General features: G+C 38.1%; 1 protein-coding gene across 3 annotated transcripts in view; it reads left to right on the forward strand.

The window, feature by feature from the left end:
• The window catches only part of NUP205 (nucleoporin 205), a 119,826-nt gene that overhangs the window by 46,721 nt on the left and 46,619 nt on the right, over positions 1 to 26,486 (forward strand). For all 3 annotated transcript variants that reach the window (XR_006212906.1, XM_042973062.1, XM_007076258.3), the window contains 15 exons: positions 52 to 211; positions 644 to 872; positions 3,458 to 3,622; positions 8,260 to 8,435; positions 12,328 to 12,444; positions 12,625 to 12,762; positions 14,285 to 14,435; positions 15,605 to 15,810; positions 17,852 to 18,034; positions 19,426 to 19,476; positions 20,563 to 20,772; positions 23,544 to 23,643; positions 24,063 to 24,200; positions 25,331 to 25,520; positions 26,261 to 26,381. Coding sequence is in view for 2 of the 3 variants with exons in the window: in XM_042973062.1 (XP_042828996.1) it covers positions 52 to 211; positions 644 to 872; positions 3,458 to 3,622; positions 8,260 to 8,435; positions 12,328 to 12,444; positions 12,625 to 12,762; positions 14,285 to 14,435; positions 15,605 to 15,810; positions 17,852 to 18,034; positions 19,426 to 19,476; positions 20,563 to 20,772; positions 23,544 to 23,643; positions 24,063 to 24,200; positions 25,331 to 25,520; positions 26,261 to 26,381 (2,335 nt within the window). In the remaining variant the exon portion in view is untranslated. The remainder of the gene's footprint in view (positions 1 to 51; positions 212 to 643; positions 873 to 3,457; positions 3,623 to 8,259; positions 8,436 to 12,327; positions 12,445 to 12,624; positions 12,763 to 14,284; positions 14,436 to 15,604; positions 15,811 to 17,851; positions 18,035 to 19,425; positions 19,477 to 20,562; positions 20,773 to 23,543; positions 23,644 to 24,062; positions 24,201 to 25,330; positions 25,521 to 26,260; positions 26,382 to 26,486) is intronic.

The following is a 26,486-nucleotide window of genomic DNA, read 5'->3' on the forward strand; positions in this document are numbered from 1 at the left end:
TATGCATTACCGTTCATTGTAACTTTCTCTATTGATTTCTTTTCGTTGCAGTCCAGAGCTGGTTTCCATGACAACACGCTTTACAGATGAACTGATGGAGCAAGGATTGACTTATAAAGTGCTTACTCTGGTGTCACAGATTGATGTGAACAATGAGTTTGAGAAGCTACAGCGGGAGAGAGGTTTGGGCAGTGAAAAACATCGAAAAGAGGCAAGGGTTCACTGAGATCTGTTCATGGGTTGTCTATGTCAGGTCTCGGGCAGAAAAGTCATGACGATTAGAACAATTAGAACGTGGGCATAGAAAATTGCTAACGTACGTTAAAATGTGTAGGCATCTGTGTCCAAAATTGGCTTGTAGCTGTTTTCACTTCTTTCTAGTCACTTATATGCTGTTGTAGCTCTTTTCCTGGAATGAACTCTTCAAGAAATTGGTCATCCCATAACAGAGCTTGGAACGTAAAATGAGGAATTAACAGTAGGGTTTGTTTAGAATTCCAGAGGTGACAGGTTAGGGTCACTTGTGGATTCAGATAGATTTATTTAGTTGCTTAGCTTTGGAAAAGGTAGTTTGCACTTTTGGAAGACGACCGGGTTTCACTGTGATTTATGTGTACTAACAATCATACATTTTTCTTTCTAGGTTTCTGATCTTATCAAGGAGTGCAGGCAGTCTCTGGCAGAAAGCCTTTTTGCCTGGGCTTGTCAGTCACCTTTAGGCAAAGATGACACTCTGCTTCTTATTGGACATTTGGAAAAAGTGACAGTTGAGGCTAATGGTTCATTGGATGCAGTGAATCTGGCTCTTCTTATGGCGCTTCTGTACTGCTTTGATATCAGTTTTATAGAACAAAGCACAGAGGAACGAGATGGTATTGGATTTTATACCTATTAATACATTTACTTTTTTAAAAATGAGATTAAATTATGGAGATAACATTTAAGAAGGGCAGTATTTTAACTAACGTAAGAAATTGTACATTTTATTCCTGTATTTATTCCCGTGTGAGCAGTTCATCCATATTTGAGTATTTACATAAAAGATGACATTTAAAAAATTCTGCGCTCTGTTAGATGTCTTTATTGTCCTTTTCAGTTTTGGAATAGGAAAGTGATAAAGATTACGCAATACATGTTCATGAGTTCTCCATGCGTAATTTACGTAATTGCTTGTTTCTTTACATTTTATTCACATTTTAGACCTTTCATGAAAACATTCTAGGGGAGGGTAACTATCATTTTTAGTAATATATCATCTTTGATTTATGTTGTCTCTGAAGTATATAAAATTTTTACTTGGTGACCTTATTCATAATTACTGCTTAGAAAAGAGGATCTCAAAAATGATTCCTGCAGAGGAAGATTATTGCCCTTAGTGTCACAGGTATTTATAGTTATTCTAACAGTTATCCCCTGTCCACTTTTGACCGTATTGTTGGCATCTTTCAATAGGTAGGTATGTAGGGAGAATAGACCTTTTCCACTCATCTTTGGTGGCCATCCTTAGACATTAGGGAAGGCTTATGGAAGGCATAAGTACTCCTTTCCTCCAATCGGATTGTCACACAGTGCTTTGTGCGCCACAAAAAGAGTGGTGCTTGTGCTCATATAGAAATGCTGCCACTTAAGGCATTGGTCAGATTTCCTGTATTGAATGAAATGAAGCACAGAATTAAGTGGGGGCAAGCTGTGTTCATGGAACCTTGTAAGTGGTACTTGCAGCAGCAAAATGAAATGCCTGGAAAGTTTCATAGGCTAGGATGTAAGGTTTTTGTATTAGGTTGTAATTTTATGAATTTAGGATGCTGATGATTAACTCATTTTAATTGTGATTTCTTGTTGGTCGTTCTGTATATGTTTGATTAATAAATGGGAGAAGTGAATTATTAGCGCATGTATAATAATAGACAGAAACTTTCAAACTACAGGAAATTAAAGAATGTGTTCTTGGTTAAAGATTGGGAACCACTAGGGCACCTGGGTGGCTCAGTAGGTTGAGCATCTGACTTCAGCTCAGGTCATGATCTTGCAGTCCAAGAGTCTGAGCCCCACATCAAGCTCGCTGCGCTGAAGCCGCTATCAGCACAGAACCCGCTTCAGACCCTCTGTCCGCCTCTCTCCCACTGTGTGTGCACTCTCTTTCTCAAAAATAAACATTAAGAAATAAAAGAAATATGGTATGCCTGGGTGGCTCAGTCGGTTGAGCATCCGCCTGCAGCTCAGGTCATGATCTTGGGGTCCGTGAGTTCGATCCCCACGTTGGGCTCTGTGCTGACAGCTCAGAGCCTGGAGCCTTGGTTCTGATTCTGTGTCTCCCTCTCTCTCTGCACCTCCCCTGCTTGCACTCTGTCTCTCTCTCTGAAAAATAAATAAACGTTAAAAAAAAATAAATATTAAAGATTGGGAACCACTGACATCAAAAGGAAGGACAAGAAAATAAGTAAAATAAAGTCTTAGGTGTCAGTGGTGTTTCCCATTTTAGATTTTTAAAAAATTTTTATTGTTTTTGCGAGAGAGTTTACAAGTGGGGGAAGAGCAGAGAGAGAGGGGAACAGAGGATCCAAAGCGGGCTCCGTGCTGACAGCAGCCAGTCCGATGTGGGGCTCGAACTCACGAACGGGAGATCATGACCTGGGCCAAAGTCGGACGCTCAACCAACTGAACCACCCAGACTTCTCGGAGAGAGAGAGAGCAGAGGAGGGGCAGAGAAAGAGGGAGAGAGAGAATCTTAAGCAGGTTCCACACCCCCGTGCAGCCTGACTCAAGGCTCGATTTCACAACCTCCCATTTTACATTTATTCAGAATCCTATGCTTGTTTGAAATACCAGAGTATGAACTGTAAATAGAAAATCACTTAATTATTATTTAGCAATTTCATTTGTTATAATCACAGTCGATGCTTGTTTGCAATTTGAATTCTTGTTTTGGTCTGTTTTTGCTTGATATTTTAATGTAGGCATTTATTTATGTAGTAAAATTCTATCTTTTTTTTTTTTTTTAAAGATTTTACTTTTAAGTTATCTCTACATCCAACAGGGGCCTCGAATTCATAACCCCGAGATCAAGAGTTGCCTGCATTACTGATCGAGCCAGCCAGGCACCCCAAATTCTATCTTTTTTGATCTTTAAATTGCATTGATTTTAGAATTTATATGCAGAAAAACTGAGTGGCTTTTTAACTGTTTTAAGAAATTTTTATAGTATACTTATAAAAAACCATTGAAAAAAGAGTTAAAATTTAGAATTATTGTCAATTGCCTCTTTCAGTATTAGTTTGTATAGAATTTTTACAGTGTATTTTTTGGTTTGTCGAACACAAACACTATTTTTTGGTTAGTCATAATTCTTTGATAATTCATTGAACTCCGATTTCCTGATCTTTAGCCATCATTCCTATGTATCAAAAGTGAGGATTTCTGTACTTGTTGGTATAGTGGTCTATTTTTGTGTTTTCAGATATGATTCATCAGCTTCCACTGTTGACAGAAAGACAATACATTGCAACAATTCACTCCCGCCTTCAAGACTCACAGCTTTGGAAACTGCCTGGGCTGCAAGCCACGGTTCGACTTGCCTGGGCATTGGCACTGAGAGGAATATCTCAGCTACCTGATGTGACAGGTAAATTGATTGTAGGTAACTCTCTTATGAGAAAGAATGTGTCAACTTGAGTGGTATGTTATCTTTGACATATAAGCATGAGCATAGGAAGATATCTGGAGTTGTATTAAATGAAGCTTTGGAATGTGGTAAAATACAGACTTTTTTTGTCCTGGTCTCCCAAAAAGAAATTTTATGAAATATGGTTTCCCTTTCTTGGAACCAGTGACAATGCTCTTAGTTTCTTTTTTCCCTTAAGAGTGTAAAATTTTGAGGGGCACCTGGGTGGCTCCGTCAGTTGAGCGTCCGACTTTGGCTCAGGTCACGATCTCACAGTTTGTGAGTTCAAGCCCCGCGTCGGGCTCTGTGCTGACAGTTCAGAGCCTGGAGCCTGCTTCGGATTCTGTCTCCCTCTCTGTCCCTCCCCACTCATACTTTGTCTCTTTCTCAAAAATAAAAAATAAAACATTAAAAAAAAAAAAGTAAAATTTTGAAATGGCAGTATCACAATAATTTTTTAAATTAAAATTTATAATTTCTTTTTTTTACGTTTTCTTCCTTGGTTTCACAAAATAATTTTTCACAAATTAAAAACTAGTATTATTTTAAAAGAAAATACATTAGAAAGGAGATATTTGGATCAGTTAAGAATGGATGTGGAAGTCTGACTTTAATAGTCTATGACCGACTATAGCATATCCTGTTCTGCTGTTGACATTCATGTAATTCTCATACTATAGTGGTTTCACAGGACGAGAACTATGTTTTTGTTGTAATTTGAAGCCCAAAGAACTGTCACTTGTTTTTATGGTAGATCTGGAAAGATTTTATTAAGGTTGATTATCCATATCAGTGTTTTCTAGTTGTGGAGTGTCAACAGATTCTAGTATCTTATCAATTATGTGAATCTAGAACGTTTTGTTCACTAGTGTCCTACTGTTCACAAGGAGACTGCAGAAGGCATTTTTTTTTTTTTTTTTGTATTAGGGGGTCTTTCTTTGGCCAAGTATTTTTTTTCAAAATTTTTTTTAATGTTTATTCATTTTTGAGAGAGAGAGATAGAGACAGAGACAGAGCATGGAGGGGTGGGGTCAGAAAGAGAAGGAGACACAGAATCCGAAGGAGGCTCCAGGCTGTGAGCTGTCAGCACAGAGCCTGACGTGGGGCCCGAACTCACCGACTGCGAGATCATGACCCGAGCTGAAGTCAGGCGCTTAACCGACTGAGCCACCCAGGCGCGCTGGGCAAGTATTTTTTATATTAAAGCTAATTCATGGCTAATTAGACATTCATATTCGTGCATAACTTCTATTTCTGAACTATACCTCTTAGTCATTTGCAAGTCTTATTTTAATACTTGTCTGGCATAAAATTATCCTTTAAACTTTTAAGTGGGTATGTGGTACTTAACTTCATATATTGTGATTTATTGTACTCTTGCCCTCATCTGGAAGGGTACAGAAGAATGTGTTACAGTTTGCTATTGATGAGAATAGGCTTAGGATTCCATACCTAGTTTCGAGTCCCAAATCTTTGGCTACTTCTTCTCTTTAGTTTTACATGTTCATATTTTTTTATAAGTTTGATAATTAGGGGTACTATAATTAAACATTTTTAAACTAAAAAAGTTTCTGAAATTTGAATTTTAAAAAGTGCTAGAATTCAGGGGTGCCTGGGTGGGTCAGTCGGTTAAGCATCCGACTTCGGTTCGGGTCATGATCTCACGGCTCGTGGGTTTGAGCCCCGCGTCGGGCTCTGTACTGACAGCTCGGAGCCTGGAGCCTGCTTCAGATTCTGTGTCTTTCTCTCTCTCTGCCCCTAACCCACTCGCATCCTGTCTCTGTCTCTCTAAAAAATAAATAAACATTAAAAAAAAAATTTTTTTTAAAAAGTGCTAGAATTCAGATATTAATGCTGCTTTATTACCTAAATAGTCTTTAAGAAATAGTTCTTGAATTGATCATGATGCAGTTTTAATTCCAGTATTTCTGAATTCAAGTGAAGGTTTGTAATTAATAATTATTATTAATATTTAATTTATAATCTTAATAAGTATTATTAGTCAAAATAAAAACAACTATTTTGTTCTCAAGGAGTTTGTATGGTATGGGTAGGCTTTATTTCAAAATGCAAAATAAAACATAAAAGCTCATTATTTTCCTCTGGTTGAGGCTCTTGGCTTCTATCTGTTCCTGACCCCTTCCAAGGCAATGAAAATTGGTGGTACTTTGAGGGATACCTGGGTTGCTCAGTCAGTTGAGTGTCTGACTCGATTTTGGCTCAGGTCATGATCTCACAGTTTTGTGAGTTCGAGCCCCAACGTCAGGCTGTGTGCCGACAGCACAGAACCTGCTTAAGATTCTCTTCTCTCTCTCTGTCCCTCCCCTGCTCGCACTCTCTCTTTCTTAAAAGGAAAAAGAAAATGTACTTTGAGTAGCGCACTATGTATTTGATTTGTATGATGCTCAAGGAGAATAAACTATGTAGCAGTTCTTATCCAAAGCCGGATTACCACAAGGTTACCTAGCAATTTATATGTACATTTAAAAGAAGTAAATAGTAATCTATTTCTTGAGGACATAACGGTACCTATGACATATTTTACCAAAAAATTGAACATAAGTAAAGTCTCTGTAGATCAAACTGCCAACTTTTAATATAAACAGAGGACAGAGGAATATGTTAACTGTACCACTGGGATGGATATCAAACCATTGTGGAAACTACAGGATAAAAGTCTAGTTTCTACTGCAGATAAGGGCAAGGGAAAAATTGAAAAGATACAGGAGGAGCCCACTACAGAGGTATCACTCAAACGCAATCTGTAGATCTTAATTGGATTCTGATTCAAGCAAACAGATTGCACAAAAGACAAAAAGCAAAAATCCAAACTAAAATCTTTTATAACATTCATGGGACGGTTGTAAATTTGATTACTTTGTGGATATTTGATACTGAGGAATTTTTTGAAGATTTAATGATATTGAGATATAATGGTATTTGTATGTATCACTTATTTTTCTTTTGTTTTTAAAGAATCTTTTTGAGTTGTATACTGAAATACTTATGAGTGAAATATTGAATAGTCTGGCATTTGCTTTCATCTAATTTGGAATTGCATGGAGATCTAGAGGAGATAAGATTAACTGTAAATGGATAGATAATATCGAAGCTAGATGATGGGGTGTGTGGTTTTCATTATATTGGTCTATATATTGATAGATACCTGTTTGAAGTTTTTCAAATAAAAAGCTAAAAAAGGTTACAAGTAGACCAGTTTGTCTTTAGGTTAAGGTTTAGTTTTTAAGTTTTGCTACTTGGGTACCAAATTAGAAGAGTTACTTAGGTGGTCATGTTCAGGTTTTGGTCTTATTAGTTGTGAAGACTTTTTCTGAATGATCTAGTTCATTTCATTGAGATTAAAGCATCAGTTTGTTAATATTTTGATAATAATTCCCTGATTATATCAGAATTACATCATGTATCTCTGAAGAAATTATTTATCACTCATGTTACTGAGAAGAGCACATGGTTTCCTTTTTATTTTTCTTCTTTTCTTCTTTCTCACAAGTGTTGTTTCTTACAGGAATACAAGGTTGGTTTATCATTTAAATCCAAGTTAACATATAGTGTAATAATGATTTCTGGGATAGAGTTTAGTACTTTGAATGCCCATTGCTCATCCCAACAAGTGCCCTCCTTAATCCCTATCACCCATTTAGCCCATCTCCTGACCCAATGCCCCCTCCAGCGACCCTCCATTTGTTCTCTGTATTTTAAGAGTCTCTTATGGCTTGTCTCCCTCTCATTTTTTATCTTATTTTCACTTCTCTTCCCCTATGATTATCTGTTTTGTTTTTTAAACTACACATATGAGTGAAATCATAGTATTTTGTCTTTCAGTGACTTACTTCGCTTAGCATAATACACTCTAGTTCCATTCACATTGTTGCAAATGGCAAGATTTCATTCTTTTTGATCACCAAGTAATAATTCTGTTTGTGTGTGTGTGTGTGTGTGTGTGTGTTTTAAAAATATATACACACACACACACACACATGCATATACAACATGCGTATGTGTGTGTGTGTGTATATACGCACACATACATATATACACACTACATCTTCTTTATCCATTCATGAGTCAGTGGACATTTGGGCTCTTTCCATACTTTGGCTATTGTCAATAGGAGTACATGGTTTTCTTTCTTTCTTTCTTTTTTTTATTATTAAAAAATTTTTTGTGTGTGTGTTTATTCATTTTTGAAAGACAGAGACAGAGCGTGAGCAGGGGAGGGGCAGAGAGAGAGGGAGACACAGAATCCAAAGCAGGCCAGGCTCCAGGCTCTGAGCTGGCAGCACAGAGCCCGATGTGGGGCCTGAACTTACAAACTGCGAGATCATGACCTGAGCCGAAGTCAGACGCTCAACTGACTGAGCCACCCAGGTGCCCCATGGTTTTCTAATGTAATTTTTCAGTAGCTCTTTTGAGTTTGTGAGTCAGTTACAGTGGGTACAGTCTTAGTTTTAACATAGACATGCTTGAAGGTTGAGAAGATAACCTGAATTTTGAAATATCAGCAGAATATTATGAAATACTATAGTCTAGTTTAATAACTTTTTCTCCATGTGCTGTTTTTTAAAATATATTTCTAGCTCTGGCTGAATTCACAGAAGCAGATGAAGCAATGGCAGAGCTTGCAATTGCTGACAATGTTTTCCTGTTTCTCACTGAATCCGTGGTGGTGTCAGAAAACTTCTATCAGGAGGAATTTTATATTCGTAGAATCCATAATCTCATCACAGATTTCCTTGCACTCATGCCAATGAAGGTATGTGTAATAATATAGGATGAGTAAAAAGTAGTAGAAGATTTTTATGAAATAATAGAACCGATCAATTAGCTAACTTTATGTTTTAGAAACTAGTAAAATATTTTACTACAGACCGTAATTTGACAATAGTTGTGTTACAGCTTTTGAATTAGTAACTCATGAAAATGAAATAAGACCTGTTAACTGAGAATAAGCTTAAAAGAACAATATATTTGACACTGAGAATAGTTAATAAGGAGAAAGTAATAGTTAAATCACTATGGGTAGAAAAGTATTAATACCATGCTATCCCAGGGATCAGTGCTTAGGTTTGCCTTATTGATATATTTTTACATATGATTTGGAAGAGCCATAGTGGAAAATTTCCAGTTTTATAGATAATTGTTTAGACTCTTAATTAGTGTATAAATGGGCTTCTGCTTGCTTACAAGTAATGCAAAGGCTACTTTTGAATAAAGAATTCAAGCTATCAGTATGATCTATAACTATGAGCCATGTCAGATGGTTTCTTGAGAGTGTGTGTGTTTTGTGCAGTGTTGTGCCAAGAAAGCCATCCAAGTGGGGGCAGGAAGTAAATGAGGGAGTAAAGCCCTATGAATTCACTTTTTATGTGTGTATTTTAAAAAGCACTCCAGGGCCTCCTGGCTGGCTCATTTGGTTAAGCGTCTGACTCTTGCCTTCAGGTAAGGTCATGATCTCACAGTTCGTGGGCTCAAACCCCATGTTGGGCTCCATGCTGGCAGCGCAGAACCTGCTTGGGATTCTCTGTCTCCCTCTCTCTCTGCCCCTCCCCTGCTTGAGCTCTCTCTGTTTCTCAAAATAAATAAACAAATGTTAAAATAAATAAATAAAACATAAAAAAGCACCCCAGAGTACCTACATTTGTAATATTGTGTGGTTTTGGTACCATACCTCCTGAAACACATAAGGCAAATGGAAAAGGTACCTCAAATGGCAACAAACAAGGAATGCATTGCTTATTCATTATTTAACGAATTAAGTGTTTGTTGAGTTTCTTCTGTGTGCCAGGTGCTATGTATTCTAGGTGTTGTGAAGAAGACCAGTAAGTAGGAGACTCATTCGTTATCAGCAAAGAATTTAGAATCTAGTTGGAGAGATTAGGTAGTAAAAGTAGGTAAATGAGAGGTATAGATAGTGAACTACTATGAATTTATATAGGCTAAGGATAGTTCCCTTAGGACTAGAATAGTCAAGGAATACTTGGAAGAACGTTTTTTAAGTTTATTTATTTTGAGAGAGAGAGAGGGAGGGAGCACGTGTATGCATGAGCAGGGGATGGACAGAGAGAGAGGGAGATAGAGGATCCCAAGCCTGACATGGGGCTCAGTCTCATGAACTGTGAGATCATGACCTGAGCTGAAATCAAGACTCTGGATGTTTGACCGACTGTGCCACCCGGGTGCCCCATTCAAGGAATACTTTAACAGATAACCTGAACCCTCAGTAACCTTGGAGGACTTGATAGATTAACACCACAGAATTTTGGAATAGGAAGAAGCCTGCTAATCCTTTCATTTTACATTTGTAGAAATGAAGCCTTAGAAAGCTTAAGACTTAGAGTTTTTCCTAATCAGTAGTCCAGATACGACTTTGATTATGGAAAGATAATCAGTGGTTCGAATAGGGTAAACAATTCACACAATTGGGGATACTGGAAGGTTTTTTTTGATACAGGAGTATTTAGGTTATCTGTCTCTTCTTGAACAAACTGGTTTGTATCTGTCAGTGAATTTGTCCTTTTCGTTCAGATTGATTGACATTAAAGTTATTCCTAATACTCCTTTATTATACTGTTCATGTACATAGGTTCTGTAATGATGTTTCCTTTCTTATTCTTAATTTTGATAGTTTGTATCTTTTTGTTTCTTAATTAGCCTGGTTAGAGGCTTATCAATTTTATTGATCTTTCCAAAGAACCACCTTTTGGCCTCATTGATTTTCTTTTCTTTTTTTTTTTTTTAATGTTTTATTATTTATTGCTGAGACGGGGAGGGAGGGACAGAGAGAGAAGGAGAGAGGATCCTGTGCTGTCAGCACAGAGCCCAATGTGGGGCTCGAACTCACAAACTATGAGATCATGACCTGAGCTGAAATCAAGGGTCGGACGCTTAACCCACTTGAGCCACCCAGACGCCCCTCCTTGATTTTCTTTTACTTTGTTTTGCTATCATTGATTTCTGCTCTTTATTTTTTTCTCCCTTTTGCTTTGGGTTTAATTTTCGCTTCTCATTTCAGTTTCTCTAGAACACTTATCTCTTAATTACTGCTTTAGGCTGTGTCACATAAATTTTGATATGTTGCTTTCTTTTTTGTTCAATTTAATATGTATTGTAATTTTCCTTGAGGCTTCTTTGATCGATGAGTTATTTAGAAGTGGCATTGTTTAATTTCCAGATATTTGGGAGCTTCTAGGTGTCTCTCTGCAACTGGTTTCTAGGTTATTTTAGTTGTGGTCAGAGAACATACTTTATAGGATTTCAGTTATCTTAAATTTGCTGAGGTTTGTTTTACGTTTGAGAATATGGTCAACTTGGAAAATGTCCTGTGTGCACATGAAAGGAATGTATATTCTGTTGCTGTTATGTGGAGTATTCCGTAAATGCCAGTTAGGGAAAGTTGCTAATAGTGTTTAAGTCTTCGACGTCCTTACTAACTTCACATACTCGTTCTATTGAATAATGAGAGAGGGAGGCGCCTGGGTGGCTCAGTTGGTTGGGCTTCTGACTTCAGCTCAGCTCATGATCTCCTAGCTCGTGAGTTCAAGCGCTGCGTTGGGCTCTTGCTGACAGCTTGGAGCCTGGAGCCTGCTTTGGATTCTGTGTCTCCCTCTCTCTCTGCCCCTCCCCTGCTTGTGCTCTGTCTCTCTCTCTCAAAAATAACTAAATATTAAAAAATAATGAGAGAGGAGTGTTGAAATCCTCACCTGTAATTGTGGGTTTGTCTAGCTTTTTTTTTTTTTTTAATGTTTATTTATTTTTGATAGAGAGAAAGAACAAGTTGGGAAAGGGCAGAGAGAGAGGGAGACACAGAATCTGAAACAGGCTCCAGGCTCCCAGCTGCCAGTCCAGAGCCCAATGGCCTCAAACCCATGAACTGTGAGATCATGACCTGAGCCAAAGTAGGACGCTTAACTGACTGAGCCACCCAGGCGCCCCCCCCCGCCTTTTATTTTATTAAAAAATTTTTTTATTTAACGTTTACTTAATTTTGGGACAGAGAGAGCGAACATGAGCAGGGGAGGGGCAGAGAGAGAGGGAGACACAAAATCCAAAGCAGGCCCCAGGCTCTGAGCTGTCAGCACAGAGCCCGATGCTGGGCTCGACCTCAAGAGCTGTGAGCTCATGACCTGAGCCGAAGTCGGACGCTCAACTGACTGAGCCACCCAGGCGCCCCAGTTCACATGAATGTTTATAAGGTAATGGTTCTCAGCCAGGGCAATAATAGCGTTCAGAGCATGCTGGGGAAATGAATGGCACCAGTGTTGCTTGTTATAATATCTGTGGTGGAGTTGTTGGTAGCCAGGAGGTAGCTCAGGGGTGCTAAACTGTGCTGCAGTGGTCAGGATGATCCAGCCCAGTGAAGAAATGTCCTGTCGAAAATGTAGTAACGTTCCCGTTCAGAAACACTGTTGTTAAACTCACTTTCTCTGTAGTGGAAAATACATTGAAGTTTTAAGATATAAATTATGGATGGTGATATCATACTAAAATTCCTAGTATATTTTGTTATGTCATTAAAGTGGAATAGACGTTATAACAGGTTTTCTTTTGTATAATCACTTTTAGACAGTTGGCTGGTTTCCTGTTTTCAGTATTATTAACCCATATAATAAATTTCCCTATTAAACTGTATGCAATGCATTTAATAGGTAAAACAGTTGAGGAATCGGGCAGATGAAGATGCTCGAATGATTCACATGAGTATGCAGATGGGTAATGAACCTCCCATTTCACTTAGAAGGGATCTGGAACACTTAATGCTCTTGGTAAGCCATTACGCTGGATGCATGGTCATCTCTCCCTCCTTCCATTATTTACTCCCTAACTTTGGAAAGGTTCAGCTGTAAGATCTTAAATAATTGAGTTCCATAAAAATGTAAATTTTCAATTCAAGGTAATTTTTGAGTGAGAGGCATTTTCACCCAGTGTCTGCTTATTCTTTGCAGATTGGTGAGCTATATAAAAAGAACCCTTTTAATCTGGAGCTTGCTCTGGAATATTGGTGTCCCTCAGAGCCTCTTCAGACTTCCACTATCATAGGTTCTTACCTTGGGGTGGCTCATCAGCGACCCCCTCAACGCCAGGTAAGCTCTTAGTTTTTCTGTTTTTCTGCCTTGGTGTAAGTGGGAGTCTTGAACCGTGAAGAAATGTTAATTCCTAATTGCTGTTAACACAAATGACTACTTGTGTAACCTTTAGAAATTTGCACTTTTTTCCTTTTTGAAATTTGAAAGTGTTAAATTTAAGTTCTGATCATTTTGGAGTTTATGTAGTCAGTCTTATGTAACATATTAGCTACATGTCCAATCGTAGAAAGGTGTCTAGTCTTTCTATGTGTCACTTGCTTGAATGTTACTGGTATTTATTTATTAGTTTGTCCCCAGTAGGCATGACAATAACCCATTATACACCATTCTTAACAAGTTGGGGAGGTTAGGATAGGTGTAGGTACTAAAAGGAAAGGCTGAGAAGTTAGAATTGATGACAATGAATCAGTAAAAAATGTAGGAAAAAGTCCATTTTCTGTCCTATATTAACTAAAGTATGATACACAGTAGCAAATAAGATGGATTGCAGTATCGATCTTCATCTTTTGGGATTTCCTATTCTGGATTCTTTCATGTTGAATAATTTTTAGTTATGCTAGAGGCTGAGATCACACACCTTTTCTTTTTACTGCATTTGTTACATTTATTGTTTCACTTTTCTCCCCATTTACAAAAATGTCTTGGAGAAGGAGTGATTAAAATTTTTGAAGATTAAAAAAATCCTTATATTATGAAATATTTGAAACATGGAAGAGAGAATAATTATAGTGAACACCCAACATCTTAATTTAACAGCTGTTAACATTTTGCCTCGTTTGCTTCATCCACTGCTGTTATTTTTACTACTTTTATTTTTCTGGAGTACATGAAAGTAACTTATAGACAGCATGACGTTTCACCTTTTACTGGATAAGTGACTATCTCTTAAAAATAAGGATAATTTTCTCCATCATTAGAAAAATCACTGTTCTAATAGATTTAACAATAACTTCTAGAGACCAGTAACATTTTCAGTTCTCAAATCCAACCAATGAGACTGAGTGTCTGAATAGCATTTTTATTTGTTAATAGATTTAAGGAATAAGCAAAGATAAAAGGGAAAACCAAGAAGTGGATTTACAGAACAGGAATGTGGGAATGTGGTATTAGCCAGAACACAAAACAGTATTTTTAGGCTACCCTCCAAAATTCTTTCAGGTTCCTAGGTCTTCATACTAAATTTGACTGGGATTCAGGAACCGTGGGTTCCAAGTATATTTGACTTTGCTGGTTTATTTTAGAGGAGTAAATTTCTTCGATTGTTTTACATATTTAAAATGTGAGTAGCCTTATGTCCTGTGGCATTGCGATGTTTTGAAACAAATGTGCTTTTTGTTCACAGAAAATTCTATAATTGATTAAGTTGCTAGTGACAATCTTGAAAAAATAATTTTTCATGAGTAGAATACCAAATTATTTTATCTTTGAGGCATTAAATCAGTGCACTTAGTTTTAGTTCATATGTAGTCTTCACTAGTTAGTCCATGCTATGTAAACTATTGATTTTTCCCTATTTCAGGTCGTCTTGTCAAAGTTTGTTAGGCAAATGGGTGACCTGTTGCCTCCAACGATTTACATTCCTTATTTGAAAATGCTCCAAGGATTAGCCAATGGGCCCCAGTGCGCCCACTACTGTTTCAGCTTGCTTAAAGTCAATGGTAGTAGTCACGGTAAGAGAAACTTGGATGTTATCTGAGTTTGTTGTGACATTGTTTTGTTTGGGTTTTTTGAGAGAGAATGAGCGGGGGAGGGTCAGAGAGAGACTCCCAAGCAGGCTGTGTGCTGTGAGCATGGAGCCTGACATGGAGCTCAGTCTCACGAACTGTGAGATCATGACCTGAGCCAAAATTAAGAGTCGGACGCTTAACCAGCTGAACCACCCAGGTGCCCCATGACATTCTTGAACTCGCTATTCCCCTGCCTGTTAAAGAATATTGGTTACTTGTACTAAGTTTTACTAGGTGTATAAATTATTTTTATAATAATGGGAAAGAAGTACCTTGGGAGCTTTATGCATAGTGATGCCTTAATTATGGTCTCATAGGTTGGGGAGTTTTACCATTGACTTTGTTAAATACAATTCAGTTTAAGAAATCAGAATTGATATATAAAAACTTCCAAGAACACATCTGGTATTCAGTGATATACTATATACCCTTGCCATATGATTTTGATTTTTTTTAATTCATAAGTACTTGTTTTCTAAATTTCTCTTCTTACAGTTTCTCTGTCAACCCTCTCCCAATTTCCTCATTTAACTTTCAGACTTGAGTCTGGTTAAATTGAAACACTGGAAAAGAGAAGAGAAAGAAATAGTTATTAAACATCTGCTTGGTAGGTCCCATGATTGGAATTGAGCTCTGCCTAGCTCCAAGGCCAGTGTTTTGACTACTCTGTCAAGGCCTGCTTATCTTGCCCTGTGCTTGGTATGTAGTGGAGTAGTGTAAATTACAAATCTAGACTGTCCTTGTCTCTCTCTGTGGGAATTTAAGCTCACGTTTGGGAATTAGCTGTTGGGGAAAGGAGCCCCGTGTAGTCACAGGACAACACAGAGAACTCTTATGGATATAAAATAGGTGACTGACATCCAAGTAATTTACCTTTGCATGTGCCTGGGTACCACCTGTTCTTAGCCCTGAAGAAAAATTAATCCAGAGATTGAGCTCACAGATGGATTCTACCCCATTTTCAACACACTGCTTATTCTAGACAAGACAACATACTCTGCTTATCTAGGATAAAGGCACAGTTTATTGTTTTCAGTTTTTTTTCTCCCTCCATTTCCAAGCTAATGCATAGACATTTTTGAAAGAAAATTTCATGCTGTCTTTCTTTACAGTTGAAAATATTCAGGGAACAGGTGGCAGTCCTGTTTCCTGGGAACATTTCTTCCACTCCTTAATGCTCTACCATGAGCATCTCCGGAAGGATCTTCCAAGTGCAGATAGTGTCCAGTACCGTCACCTTCCTTCACGTGGCATCACCCAGAAGGAGCAGGATGGACTGATTGCCTTTTTACAGCTCACATCCACCATCATTACTTGGGTAATTATCATCCACAGTATGTAAGAGTGTAATTTTATTTGTTTTCTAGCACGGGGGCATTTTAAGAAGATCCCAGATGCTTGTGAAATGCTTGAAGTTTATAAGTGATGAGTATTGCACACAGAATTCTGTTTTTAGGCTCTGTGCTTCTTTACCTTCAGAGGATGTAACAGTAGCTCTACTTATTGCCGTCAGCTAAGGTGAAAATAATAAATGGCATGTGCCTGAAAGAAAATAGAAGGGCAAATAAGAATCAGTGTTTGGATTCACATCCTTCTAGAAGGTTCCCTAGCGTAGGTATTTGTTGGTGTGTATCTATGCGTAAAGAATATTTTTAAAAAATTTGTTTTTTTTTTTTTAATTTCAGAAAGCGCAAGCAGGGGAGGGGGCAGAAGGGGAGATAGAGACAGAGACATTGAGAGAATATTAAGCAGGCTCCACACTGAGCACAAAGCCTGATGTGGGGCTCAATCCCATGACCTTAGGTTCTTGACCTGAGCTATATCAACAGTCGGACATTCAACCAACTGAGCCACGCAGGTGCCCCAAGAATTTTTTTTCAATTTTTACTTTAAAAAATTTTTAGTTTGAGAGAGAGAGAGCATGGGAAGGGACGGGGGTGGGGGGGGGGGAGAGAGAGAGAGAGAGAGAGAGAGAGAGAAAGAAAGAAAGAAAGAAAGAAAGAAAGAAAGAAAGAAAGAAAGAAAGAAAATCTTAAGCAGGCTCCATGCTCAGCACCGAGCCCATTGCAGTACTGGATCCCATGACCATGAGGTCATGACTTGCGCCAAAATCAAGAGTCAGACGCTCAACCAACTGAGCTACCTAGGTGCCCTGCCCCAAGAAATTTTTTATTATCATTATTTTTAATGTTTATTCATTTTTGAGAGAGAGACAGAGTGAGAGCGGGGGGAGGGGCAGAGAGAGGGAGACACAGAATCTGAAGCAGGCTCCAGGCTCTGAGCCGTCAGCACAGAGGCGGACACAGGGTTTGAACTCACTTACCATGAGATCATGACCTGAGCCGAAGTGTGACACTTAACTGACTGACCCACCCAGGCACCCCAAGAATATTTTTAATTAAAAAGAAAAGTTATTTACTGAATTACTCTTTTATTCTCTCCTTACACCAAACCATCTCACCTGCTACTGCCAAATTAGTCTTTAAATTTTTTTAAAATGTTTATTTATGTTGAGAGAGAGAGAGCATGTGCAAACAGTGGATGGGTGGGGTGGCGGGGGGAAGAGAGGGAGAGGGAGAGAGAAAGAGAGAGAGAGAGAGAAAATCCCAAGTAGGCTCTGTGCTGCCAGTGTAGAGCCTGACTCAGGACTCAGTCTCAACAACCGGGGGGACCATGCATGACCTGAGCCAGAATCAAGAGTCAGATGCTTAACCAACTGGACCACCCAGGAGCCCCCCAAATTAGTCTTCATAAGAAACATTAGTTTCATTATATAATTTCTCTGCTCAGAAATCTCTTCTACTTGTTTCTCTTATACCCTAGAGCAAAGTTGTGTAGACATTCTGTCTTGAAGATAGGAATAGTGTTTTTGTAGTTTTTCCAGGATTAACATTATTAAACATTAAAACATGAAGATAGTAATTACTTCTTATTGAATTAAAACGGAATGGTATTTGATACCATATATATCTTCATTTTTTTCTCAAAAATTGAAATGGCATTTATTCATATAGTAAAAAATATATTACATTGTTTCAGGCAGGATTGACAGTGCTTAGGTTAAGATTTATGTGACCCTGGCCAACCATTTATCTCGTATGTATTATTGTCCTTGCTTAGAGCTATAAAAGGAATTGTAAAAGGCTGTTTCTCCCCTCTTCTTTACATTGACTGAGCAGTAATCTGATATGATCCACTGATAGACTTCACACATAAGCCATAAGCTTCTCTTTGTTTTAGTATGTATTAGGCCTTTGAATACTCGGTATAAGTGCTAGCAATTTAGATTATTGCTGGTCATTTTTCTTAGCTTTTAAAAATGGAAAGTCCTTCTTGTTCTTTTTGTGTTCAATTCCCAGAGTGAAAACGCTCGTCTGGCACTCTGTGAGCATCCTCAGTGGACCCCGGTTGTGGTGATCCTGGGACTCCTGCAATGCAGCATTCCCCCTGTTCTAAAAGCAGAGCTGCTCAAGACCCTTGCAGCTTTTGGAAAATCTCCTGAAATTGCTGCTTCCCTCTGGCAGTCGTTGGAATACACTCAGGTAGTATTACAAGCTCTCTTATTTATTACAGTTTGGAAAGTGAGGCTTGATACTGTGGCAGAAGCAAGAGCATCCAGTTCGCAACTCCCAGTATACCGTGACCTTCCCAGTTAGACAGTTACGACTGTAGTACCGAGCATGGCAGCAGAAACGAACCACCTTGGGTTTTTCTCTTGGATCAGTCGACAGCTTCACTAGGTTACTGGAGATGGGTTCTTCTCTTAAGACTTTGTTTTGCAGTGTCTGTGAGAAATTAATAAATGGACAGAATTCCTCAACTCGTCTTTGAGACCAGGAGGATAAGAGCCCTCAGGCATTATTTGTACTCATTAATTGTGGGGAACATCCGCTTTTCTTTTTTGCTTCGTCTGTGTCCTCCTGTCCCACACGAGAAGAATGAAGAATCTCTCTTTCAACTTTCTTTAGACGTAAAGCGTATTGGCATTTTTCTGTGAAGGTGTAGTTATTCAATGTATATGCTAAATTTAAAAAGGAGACTAATGATGTGCTTTACAGAAATAACTCTAGGAAAATGGTGAGATGGAATATGTGTTTGTCTAAAAAACACTGCAACATACAGGTGCCGGTGATTGTAACTTTGTTTTGAAGCAGTAAAATATTCTAGTTATTTTCTAACCTGTGTCCTGAAGATGTAATGATACTTAGCAAGAGCAAAATGAAGGGAGCTGGTATGTCCCGAGAGGCTGAGTCACTTCTGGTTTAGTATTAATGCTTCATTTTTGCATTTCAAAGTGTGTCAGTACTTCATGTCCTGAGTGCTTATACTGCTCCTTTATAACGAAAATGCAGTATGAGTGGGTTTAGACATTTCTATCCTTAGACCAAGACTTCTTTTTAAAGGCTGCTGCCTGATAGTATATTTTCAACTTGTAAGAATGTCAAGTAACATGACATTAAGCGTAATTAACTATACCATATACTGCTCTATGTTCCTAGCAAGGTCAGGTCGGAACAGCTTAAACTCAAAACTTTTGCCCACATAAGAAACCTGTTCAAACCTGTTCTTGACAAATTTAATTATTGGTTTTCTGGTGCTAATAGTAGGGCTGGTCTTGAACACTGGTGAGATTTTTGTCCCATAAATCCTCTTAAGATTCATTCCTGGAATATCTCAGGAAATTTGCTGAAAATACATCTCATGTGCACTTAGAAACCATCAGTTTTCTGAAGCCCAGATAATTGGAGCTTCTACCTGAACCCTGCACAGTTGCTGATGAAAGTCCATCAGAGACTTCTCAATTGTCCTCTCTGATTAGCGTCATAAGATACACACACCTGTGGGTGTGAATATGACTGTTTCTATTACAGAGTCACTGCTTTTCATTGAGGAGTAGGGAATGCTTCTAACATCTCATTCTTATTATTTTAAGATACTGCAGACCGTAAGGGTTCCAAGCCAGAGGCAAGCGATTGGTATCGAGGTAAAGTTTTCCTTTGAGTTTAAATGCTCTACTCGTACATTCACATGATGAAAGTTAACAAAAAGTATTCTTATACCCTGTGAGGTTCCTTATAATTTTTTTTTTTAATTTTTTTTAAATGTTTATTTATTTTTGAGACAGAGAGAGACAGAGCATGAACAGGGGAGGGGCAGAGAGAGAGGGAGACACAGAATCTGAAACAGGCTCCAGGCTCTGAGCTGTCAGCACAGAGCCCGACTCGGGGCTTGAACTCACAGACCGTGAGATCATGACCTGAGCCGAAGTCGGATGCTTAACTGACCAAGCCACCCAGGTGCCCCTCCTTATAATTTTCTTTTTTTTTTTTTAAATTTTTTTTTTCAACGTTTATTTATTTATTTTTGGGACAGAGAGAGACAGAGCATGAACGGGGGAGGGGCAGAGAGAGAGGGAGACACAGAATCGGAAACAGGCTCCAGGCTCCGAGCCATCAGCCCAGAGCCTGACGCGGGGCTCGAACTCACGGACCGCGAGATCGTGACCTGGCCGAAGTCGGACGCCCAACCGACTGCGCCACCCAGGCGCCCCTATAATTTTCAAGTTTAATATGTTTTCATTTGAAGTGTTGTCTGGTCAGTGTTGAAATGGACATGACATTTTTCCTGAGAGGAACCAAAATACTTCAGGTTTCAGAGTTGGGGAAGGATGTTCTACGGCAGCCACCCAAACTGAAAGTTTGCGTTGAACCCAGTTTAATTGGATTACTTGGGTCAACCTGAAGTGAGAATTTACTTGTTTTAGTTTCTTTGCTTCTCTCTCTACACTCCCCCTCTCTTTTTCATAAAGAAACATAGAAGATTTCTATTTTTAATTCACACCTGGGAACAATACATGGGAATTTGAAATTCTTCCATCTGATTAATTCAATTTATATGATACTGTGGTGTCTTTTCCTCTAAATGAAGAATGGTGAGATAACGTATCTTTTGGTGTGATGATAATTATGATGACTAGCTCAATACTAGTGAGTCAATGTCTGCAAAATGTTGTGTACTTTATAGCTGATGGTTTCATATTACTAAATTTCTTTATTTTTTCTTTTGGAAGGTTGAACTAAATGAAATAGAATCCCGGTGTGAAGAATACCCGTTGACTCGGGCCTTTTGCCAGCTTATTAGTACCCTGGTGGAGAGCTCATTTCCTTCTAATTTAGGTGCTGGCCTGAGGCCCCCTGGCTTTGACCCTTATTTACAGTTCCTTAGAGATTCTGTGTTTCTCCGATTCCGCACAAGAGCTTACAGGAGAGCAGCTGAAAAGGTAATATACAGAGAAAACCTATTTTCTCTTTACTCATTTATTGCTGCTTTTTCTCTTATTAAAGGTATGAGATGCTGTAAATTCATTTTAGCTTTTGGCAGTCAGTAAAATTCATAGTTTTAACACAGAGATGTCCGTGATCTGATTAGTTTATGTGCATGAAAAAAAATGAATTTGGGCACTAAAACCAAAGCACTGACTTTTTAGTGACCGGTAATTCAATTGATACAAATTCATAGTTACTCAGATCCTTAACTGAACAAATTTTGACCAAAATTGAACCAAAAATGTCACACCTTTGTCAGTTGGAAACATATCATCCTTTATTGAGGTGATTTAGTTTAGAGATTGAAATAAGTTGAAACTTGCACACCAATTTCTCTTGATTAGTAGCACTTCTGGATTATGGAGCCTTGTCTTGATAGGAAGACGTATTGTGTGTGATCTGTCAGTTATGTTTGCCAGGGATGGAGGCTGAGGGAGCACTGACATTTACATACGTATTTCCTCTGGTTGCGACACACTCGCAACTGAACTTACTGTATATATCATCTTACGTAATTCTGTTATTACTGTGAGGCAGGTACTGTGAACATTCCCATTTTACAGATGGAGGCTTAGCAAGGTTAAGGAACTTGCCTAAGGTCCAGAACCAGGATTTGAACCTAGGACTCTGATTCCAGATTCAAGCTCATAACCACTAAGCTATGGAAGAGACCCTTTCAGGTTCTGACGTAATTCGCTTAGTCTATAATATTGTTTATTGCCTCGCAGAATACGCTTGGATGTATCTTGTAGGGACATTTCTACTTTATAATTTGCTGTTTTTGAACCTGTTGGGTTTATTTGTTGTTATATTAGTGATTATAAAAATAATTTTGTTTGTGTTAATTTGGGACAATTAGGAAACTATAGAAAAATGTAAGAAGAAATTATATTATCCATAATCCTGTTGCCAAAGGAAGGATAACGTATCCTTCTTCATATATACATATATCCATATGTGTGTACACACAGACACACACACACACACGCTTAAATTGAGATAGTTAACATTCGTTTGTATCTCTTTTTGGCCACTAAATACAGTGTCATGAGCACTTTTTCATGCCATCAAAGATTCTTTGAAAGCCATCTCTTCATTGATTGCATAATCATTACTTGTATGTAGCATGGTGTACGTATTCATTATTACCCTTTCATTGGACACAGTTTGTTTCTAATACTTAGTCCCAAATAACTGAAACTCATTTTTTGTCCGTTTTAATGATTTTTGCTTCTCACATAGTTAAAATAAATACTGGGAGTGGTGTACATTTAAGTCCTAAAATTACCTCTTTAACATCTATTTCCTTATTGGATGAAAACAATGACAGCAGCCATGCCTTGTTAATAAAAGTCATTTCAGATGCTGAATAATGGATGCTGGTAATTGTGACCTCTTCAGCAAAATGCTCCGATACGTTTTCACACTTGTCTCAAGTACCTTATTTGCCTTTTCTTAAAAAGGTCATTATGACCCAAGGGTTTAGATCTTGAGTCAGCCATGTTCTTGCCAGGGGTTACTGTTTTTCATTCATGCATCTGGACCCTTCCAGTGCTGCTGTTTCCCCTAGTTACCACTGATTTCAGTTCCACCCCAACATATTCACCCTCAGGCATTTTTCCTCAACTTCATGGATTCTTTTCACTTGAAAGTCTTCTTCAGGTTTAACTTCTGTCACTGTATTTTAGAACATTAGCTTCTCACAAAAACAGTGCTTTACATTGAGATAAATAACATAGACATAGAGCTAGTATATATGTTTATAAATCCTAAAATCATTCATTATGTGGTGATAATAAGCCTTTTTTACTTAAATAAATGATCTTGAAGTTTTTGGAAAATATAGATAGGTGGATAATTTAAAAATAATAATAAAAAAATCACTGTATAATCCTAATTCCTAGACTCAGCCTTGATAAAATTATGTGTAGTGGAAATTATTTTAAAATAATAATTTAAAAAAACACCCTAACTGCAGTTACCAGCCTCAGCCTTAATAAATTCTTTGCAGTGGAATTGTTTTTAGGACAAAGTTTTAATTTTGTCATCTATACTATTATACATGTTTTTCCTTTGGCATAAATATTTTTCCTCGTTATATAGCTTTTAAAAATCATTTTTTTTAACATTTATTTTTGAGAGAGAGAGAGAGAAAGAGCACAAGCAGGGGAGGGGCAGAGAGAGAGGGAGACACAGAATCAGAAACAGGCTCCAGGCTCTGAGCTGTCAGCACAGAGCCAGATGCGGAGCTCGAACTCACAGACCATGAGATCATGACCCGAGCCAAAGCTGGATACTTAACCAACTGAGCCACCCAGGTGCCCCTTAAAAAACTATTTTTAACAAAAAGATATTAATGGTCCATTAGGGGCAAGCGCCCCTTGAGTCTTCTTAACTTGTTTGGCTAGAGTCATATAAGATAGAATACTGGTCTGGGAATAGAAGTCCAGGGCTTAATTTCTAGCATGTTTGCTACCAAGCTTTATGGTTTGGGGAAGTTATTCATGCTCTGAGCTTCATTAGCTTTCTTTGTGATATAAGGGCGGTTAGATGATTTCTCAGCCCCTTTACAACCTGAGAATTTTAGAGAAAATATGAAATATTTGACACTTTGGAGAAGGGACTGCAGTCACGTTCTGGAGAAAAGTGGGAGGAATGAAAAGCTTAATAAGGCCATCACCTTGGACTGTTTTATTATTACTGTAATATTTGTCTCTTTCTATAGTGGGAAGTTGCTGAGGTTGTTTTGGAAGTGTTTTATAAATTGCTCAGAGATTATGAGCCTCAACTTGAAGATTTTGTAGACCAGTTTGTGGAATTACAAGGTAATTTATCACTTCCAAGTATGCTGTCAACTATTGATAAAGCTATTTATAACTTATATATATAAGATACAGATTATTTCTAAGTTAATGAATTAAGTTGGGATATAATCTTTTTTTGTTACATTGTTTCAGTTATTTTAATTGTTCTGAGCAAGAGAAAATAAAGTAAAATTTTGCTGAATGAAAGAAAGAACACCTCCTTATAGATCCTTTAAGGAGTTAACATAGGTAACTAACTACTATGAGCAAATCAGCCCTTTGGGAATTACCACTGTGTACAGTTTGTGCCATTGTCTCTAAATTGAAAGTAGCCCGTTTAGATGCCGTTTAATTTACAAGTCTCATATATTTCATATAAATCAAGGGTGTGACAAAAATACTAACTGTCCATCTCCTGGACTGTGTTATGTTCTATTTAGGAGAAGAAATCATAGCCTACAAACCACCAGGATTTAGTCTGATGTATCATCTTCTGAATGAGTCACCAACGTTGGAGCTTGCTCTTAGTTTGCTGGAGGAAGGCGTTAAGCAGCTGGATACCTATGCCCCTTTCCCTGGTGTGTGCCTGAATGTCTTAACGTCTTGAAAACAGTTTTGATATTTTCTTTTTTTATAAATGGAGGTTTGAAAGAGATGATTTTTGAAGTCCTTTTTCACTGTAAGATTCTCTGTATCCACAGTGGTGGTTTCAGTGAGTCATACAAGCGAAGTATATTAAAAGTGAAAGAGTAAGGTACAGAGACTGTCAGTAGAACTGTGTTTCATTGCATGGTCTTTTATAGGTAATTATAATGATCTTTCTTTCACTTTGATGTCTCTAATGTGCTTACATTTAAATCTAATGTACTTTTTGTTTCTTGTCCATATGGTATTTGTCCAGGCACTTACTATCGTGCCTGATACATAGTGTTTGATAAATTTCACTTAATATCATTATTACTGCTAATTATCATGGTTTATTGAGTGCTTCGTATGTACTTGGTGCTGTTAAGAGCACATTTAACACATTTAATCTGTACAAAAGCCCTTTGTGGTAGATGTTATTACTTCCAGTTTGTAAATAAGGAAATTGTGCAAGAGAGAGGTTTTGCATCTTTATCTGCAGCAAGTTTTAGGGCTGTGACTTGAATTTAGGCAGTTTGGCTCTAGAGCCCATGTATTTTAAATTTGAATGGTGGGTTTATGGGTGATCCTTGTTCAAATTCTCAATTTCTTTATTTGCACGTTTTCTGCAATGAGCATGTATCACTCTAAATCGCTTACTAGGTCTTGGCACCATTCACACTGACATTCAAAGATAAAAATCTTTGTTGTGGGGGCCGTCCTGTGCTTTGTAGGCTCTACCCACTAGATCCCTGTAGTGCTTTCCCAGTTGTGACAACCAAAAGTATCTCCAGACCTTGCCAGGTGTCTTCTGGGGCCTAAATCACCCCCATCCGAGAACCAGTGCTTTAAATAATCAAGGAAGAGATCAGGGAAAATGACGAGAGGCCATTGCATACAAAGAATCTTGAGTTACCAAATTACTGTGAATCGCTCGAGTGAACAGTTTTATGAAGTTGCTGCTGTAAGTGACCTTCTGAGGGCTTTTTGAGTCCAGAATTTGTCCTTTAGCTTGTTTTCGTAAGAACTATATGTTTTTAAGATTCATGTAGAACTTTCTAATTTTCTTTGTAATTTTTTCTAGGGAAGAAACATCTGGAGAAAGCAGTGCAGCACTGCCTTGCCCTTCTCAATCTTACTCTGCAAAAGGAAAATCTCTTTATGGATCTTCTAAGAGAGAGTCAGCTAGCTCTAATAGTCTCTCCTTTAGAACAGCTATTACAGGGAATCAATCCCAGAACTAAGAAGGCCGATAATGTGGTGAATATTGCCAGGTAAGTTACATTTGTAGGTAGAAAAATGTCTAAATAAAATCACGTGGGCATTCTACCTTTGATTTCCAAATCTGATCAGATCTCTCATTCATTACTTGGCGAGTGGGGTAAGTGGGGCTCATTTTGTTCTTACCTTCCTTAGCCCCTCTGATTTTAATTTCTCTGACCTTTACAATTTCTTTTTCTTCTTCCTTAATGGATTCTGTTCCTAAACATTTCTAAGTATAAAATGACATTACTTTGGTACTGTTTGTCTCCTGTAGGGAGACTGGGTGTTCGGGGGACAAGGCTAGGGAGCAAACTTCTCACTGTATATGTCCTAGCTTCCAGTGGCTTGCTTGGCACTGTTTGTTTTGTGACTTACAGAGACATCACCCTGATTACTGTCTTCAGTTTCACATGGCGTTCTCCTTGTGTGTGTGTCTATTCCAAATTCCCCCTTTTAATAAGGACAGCAGTCGTTGGACCAGGGTTTTCCCTAATGACTTCACGTTAACTTGACTGACTGTGTCTACAAAGACCCTGTTTCCAAAAGTTCACTTTGGGTTCAGATATCGGCGATTGAATTTTGGAGGAATGCAGTTCAACCCGTAATAGACTGTATCTAGTTAGAATGGAAGTCATTGTCTAATTTACCCAAGAGTGCTCTACGACCCTGATTCTATATGTTCTTTGTTGAGAAGAGTGTTTAAGCCAAAAGTTGTGTCACATTGTTCCTCAAATGTTTTCTTGTTTTAAAGATACCTATATCATGGCAATACTAATCCCGAATTGGCTTTTGAAAGTGCCAAGATCCTCTGCTGTATCTCTTGTAACTCCAATATTCAGATAAAATTGGTTGGAGATTTCACACATGACCAGGTAACTGATGTTCTTGTTATTTCTTAATGTTTATTTTTTGAGAGAGAGAGAGGGAGAGGGAGGGAACAGAGAGAGATGGGGACAGAGGATCTGAAGCAGGCTCCA

Source organism: Panthera tigris, chromosome A2, assembly GCF_018350195.1.
Source record: "Panthera tigris isolate Pti1 chromosome A2, P.tigris_Pti1_mat1.1, whole genome shotgun sequence".
In the NCBI taxonomy this organism is placed as follows: domain Eukaryota; kingdom Metazoa; phylum Chordata; class Mammalia; order Carnivora; family Felidae; genus Panthera; species Panthera tigris.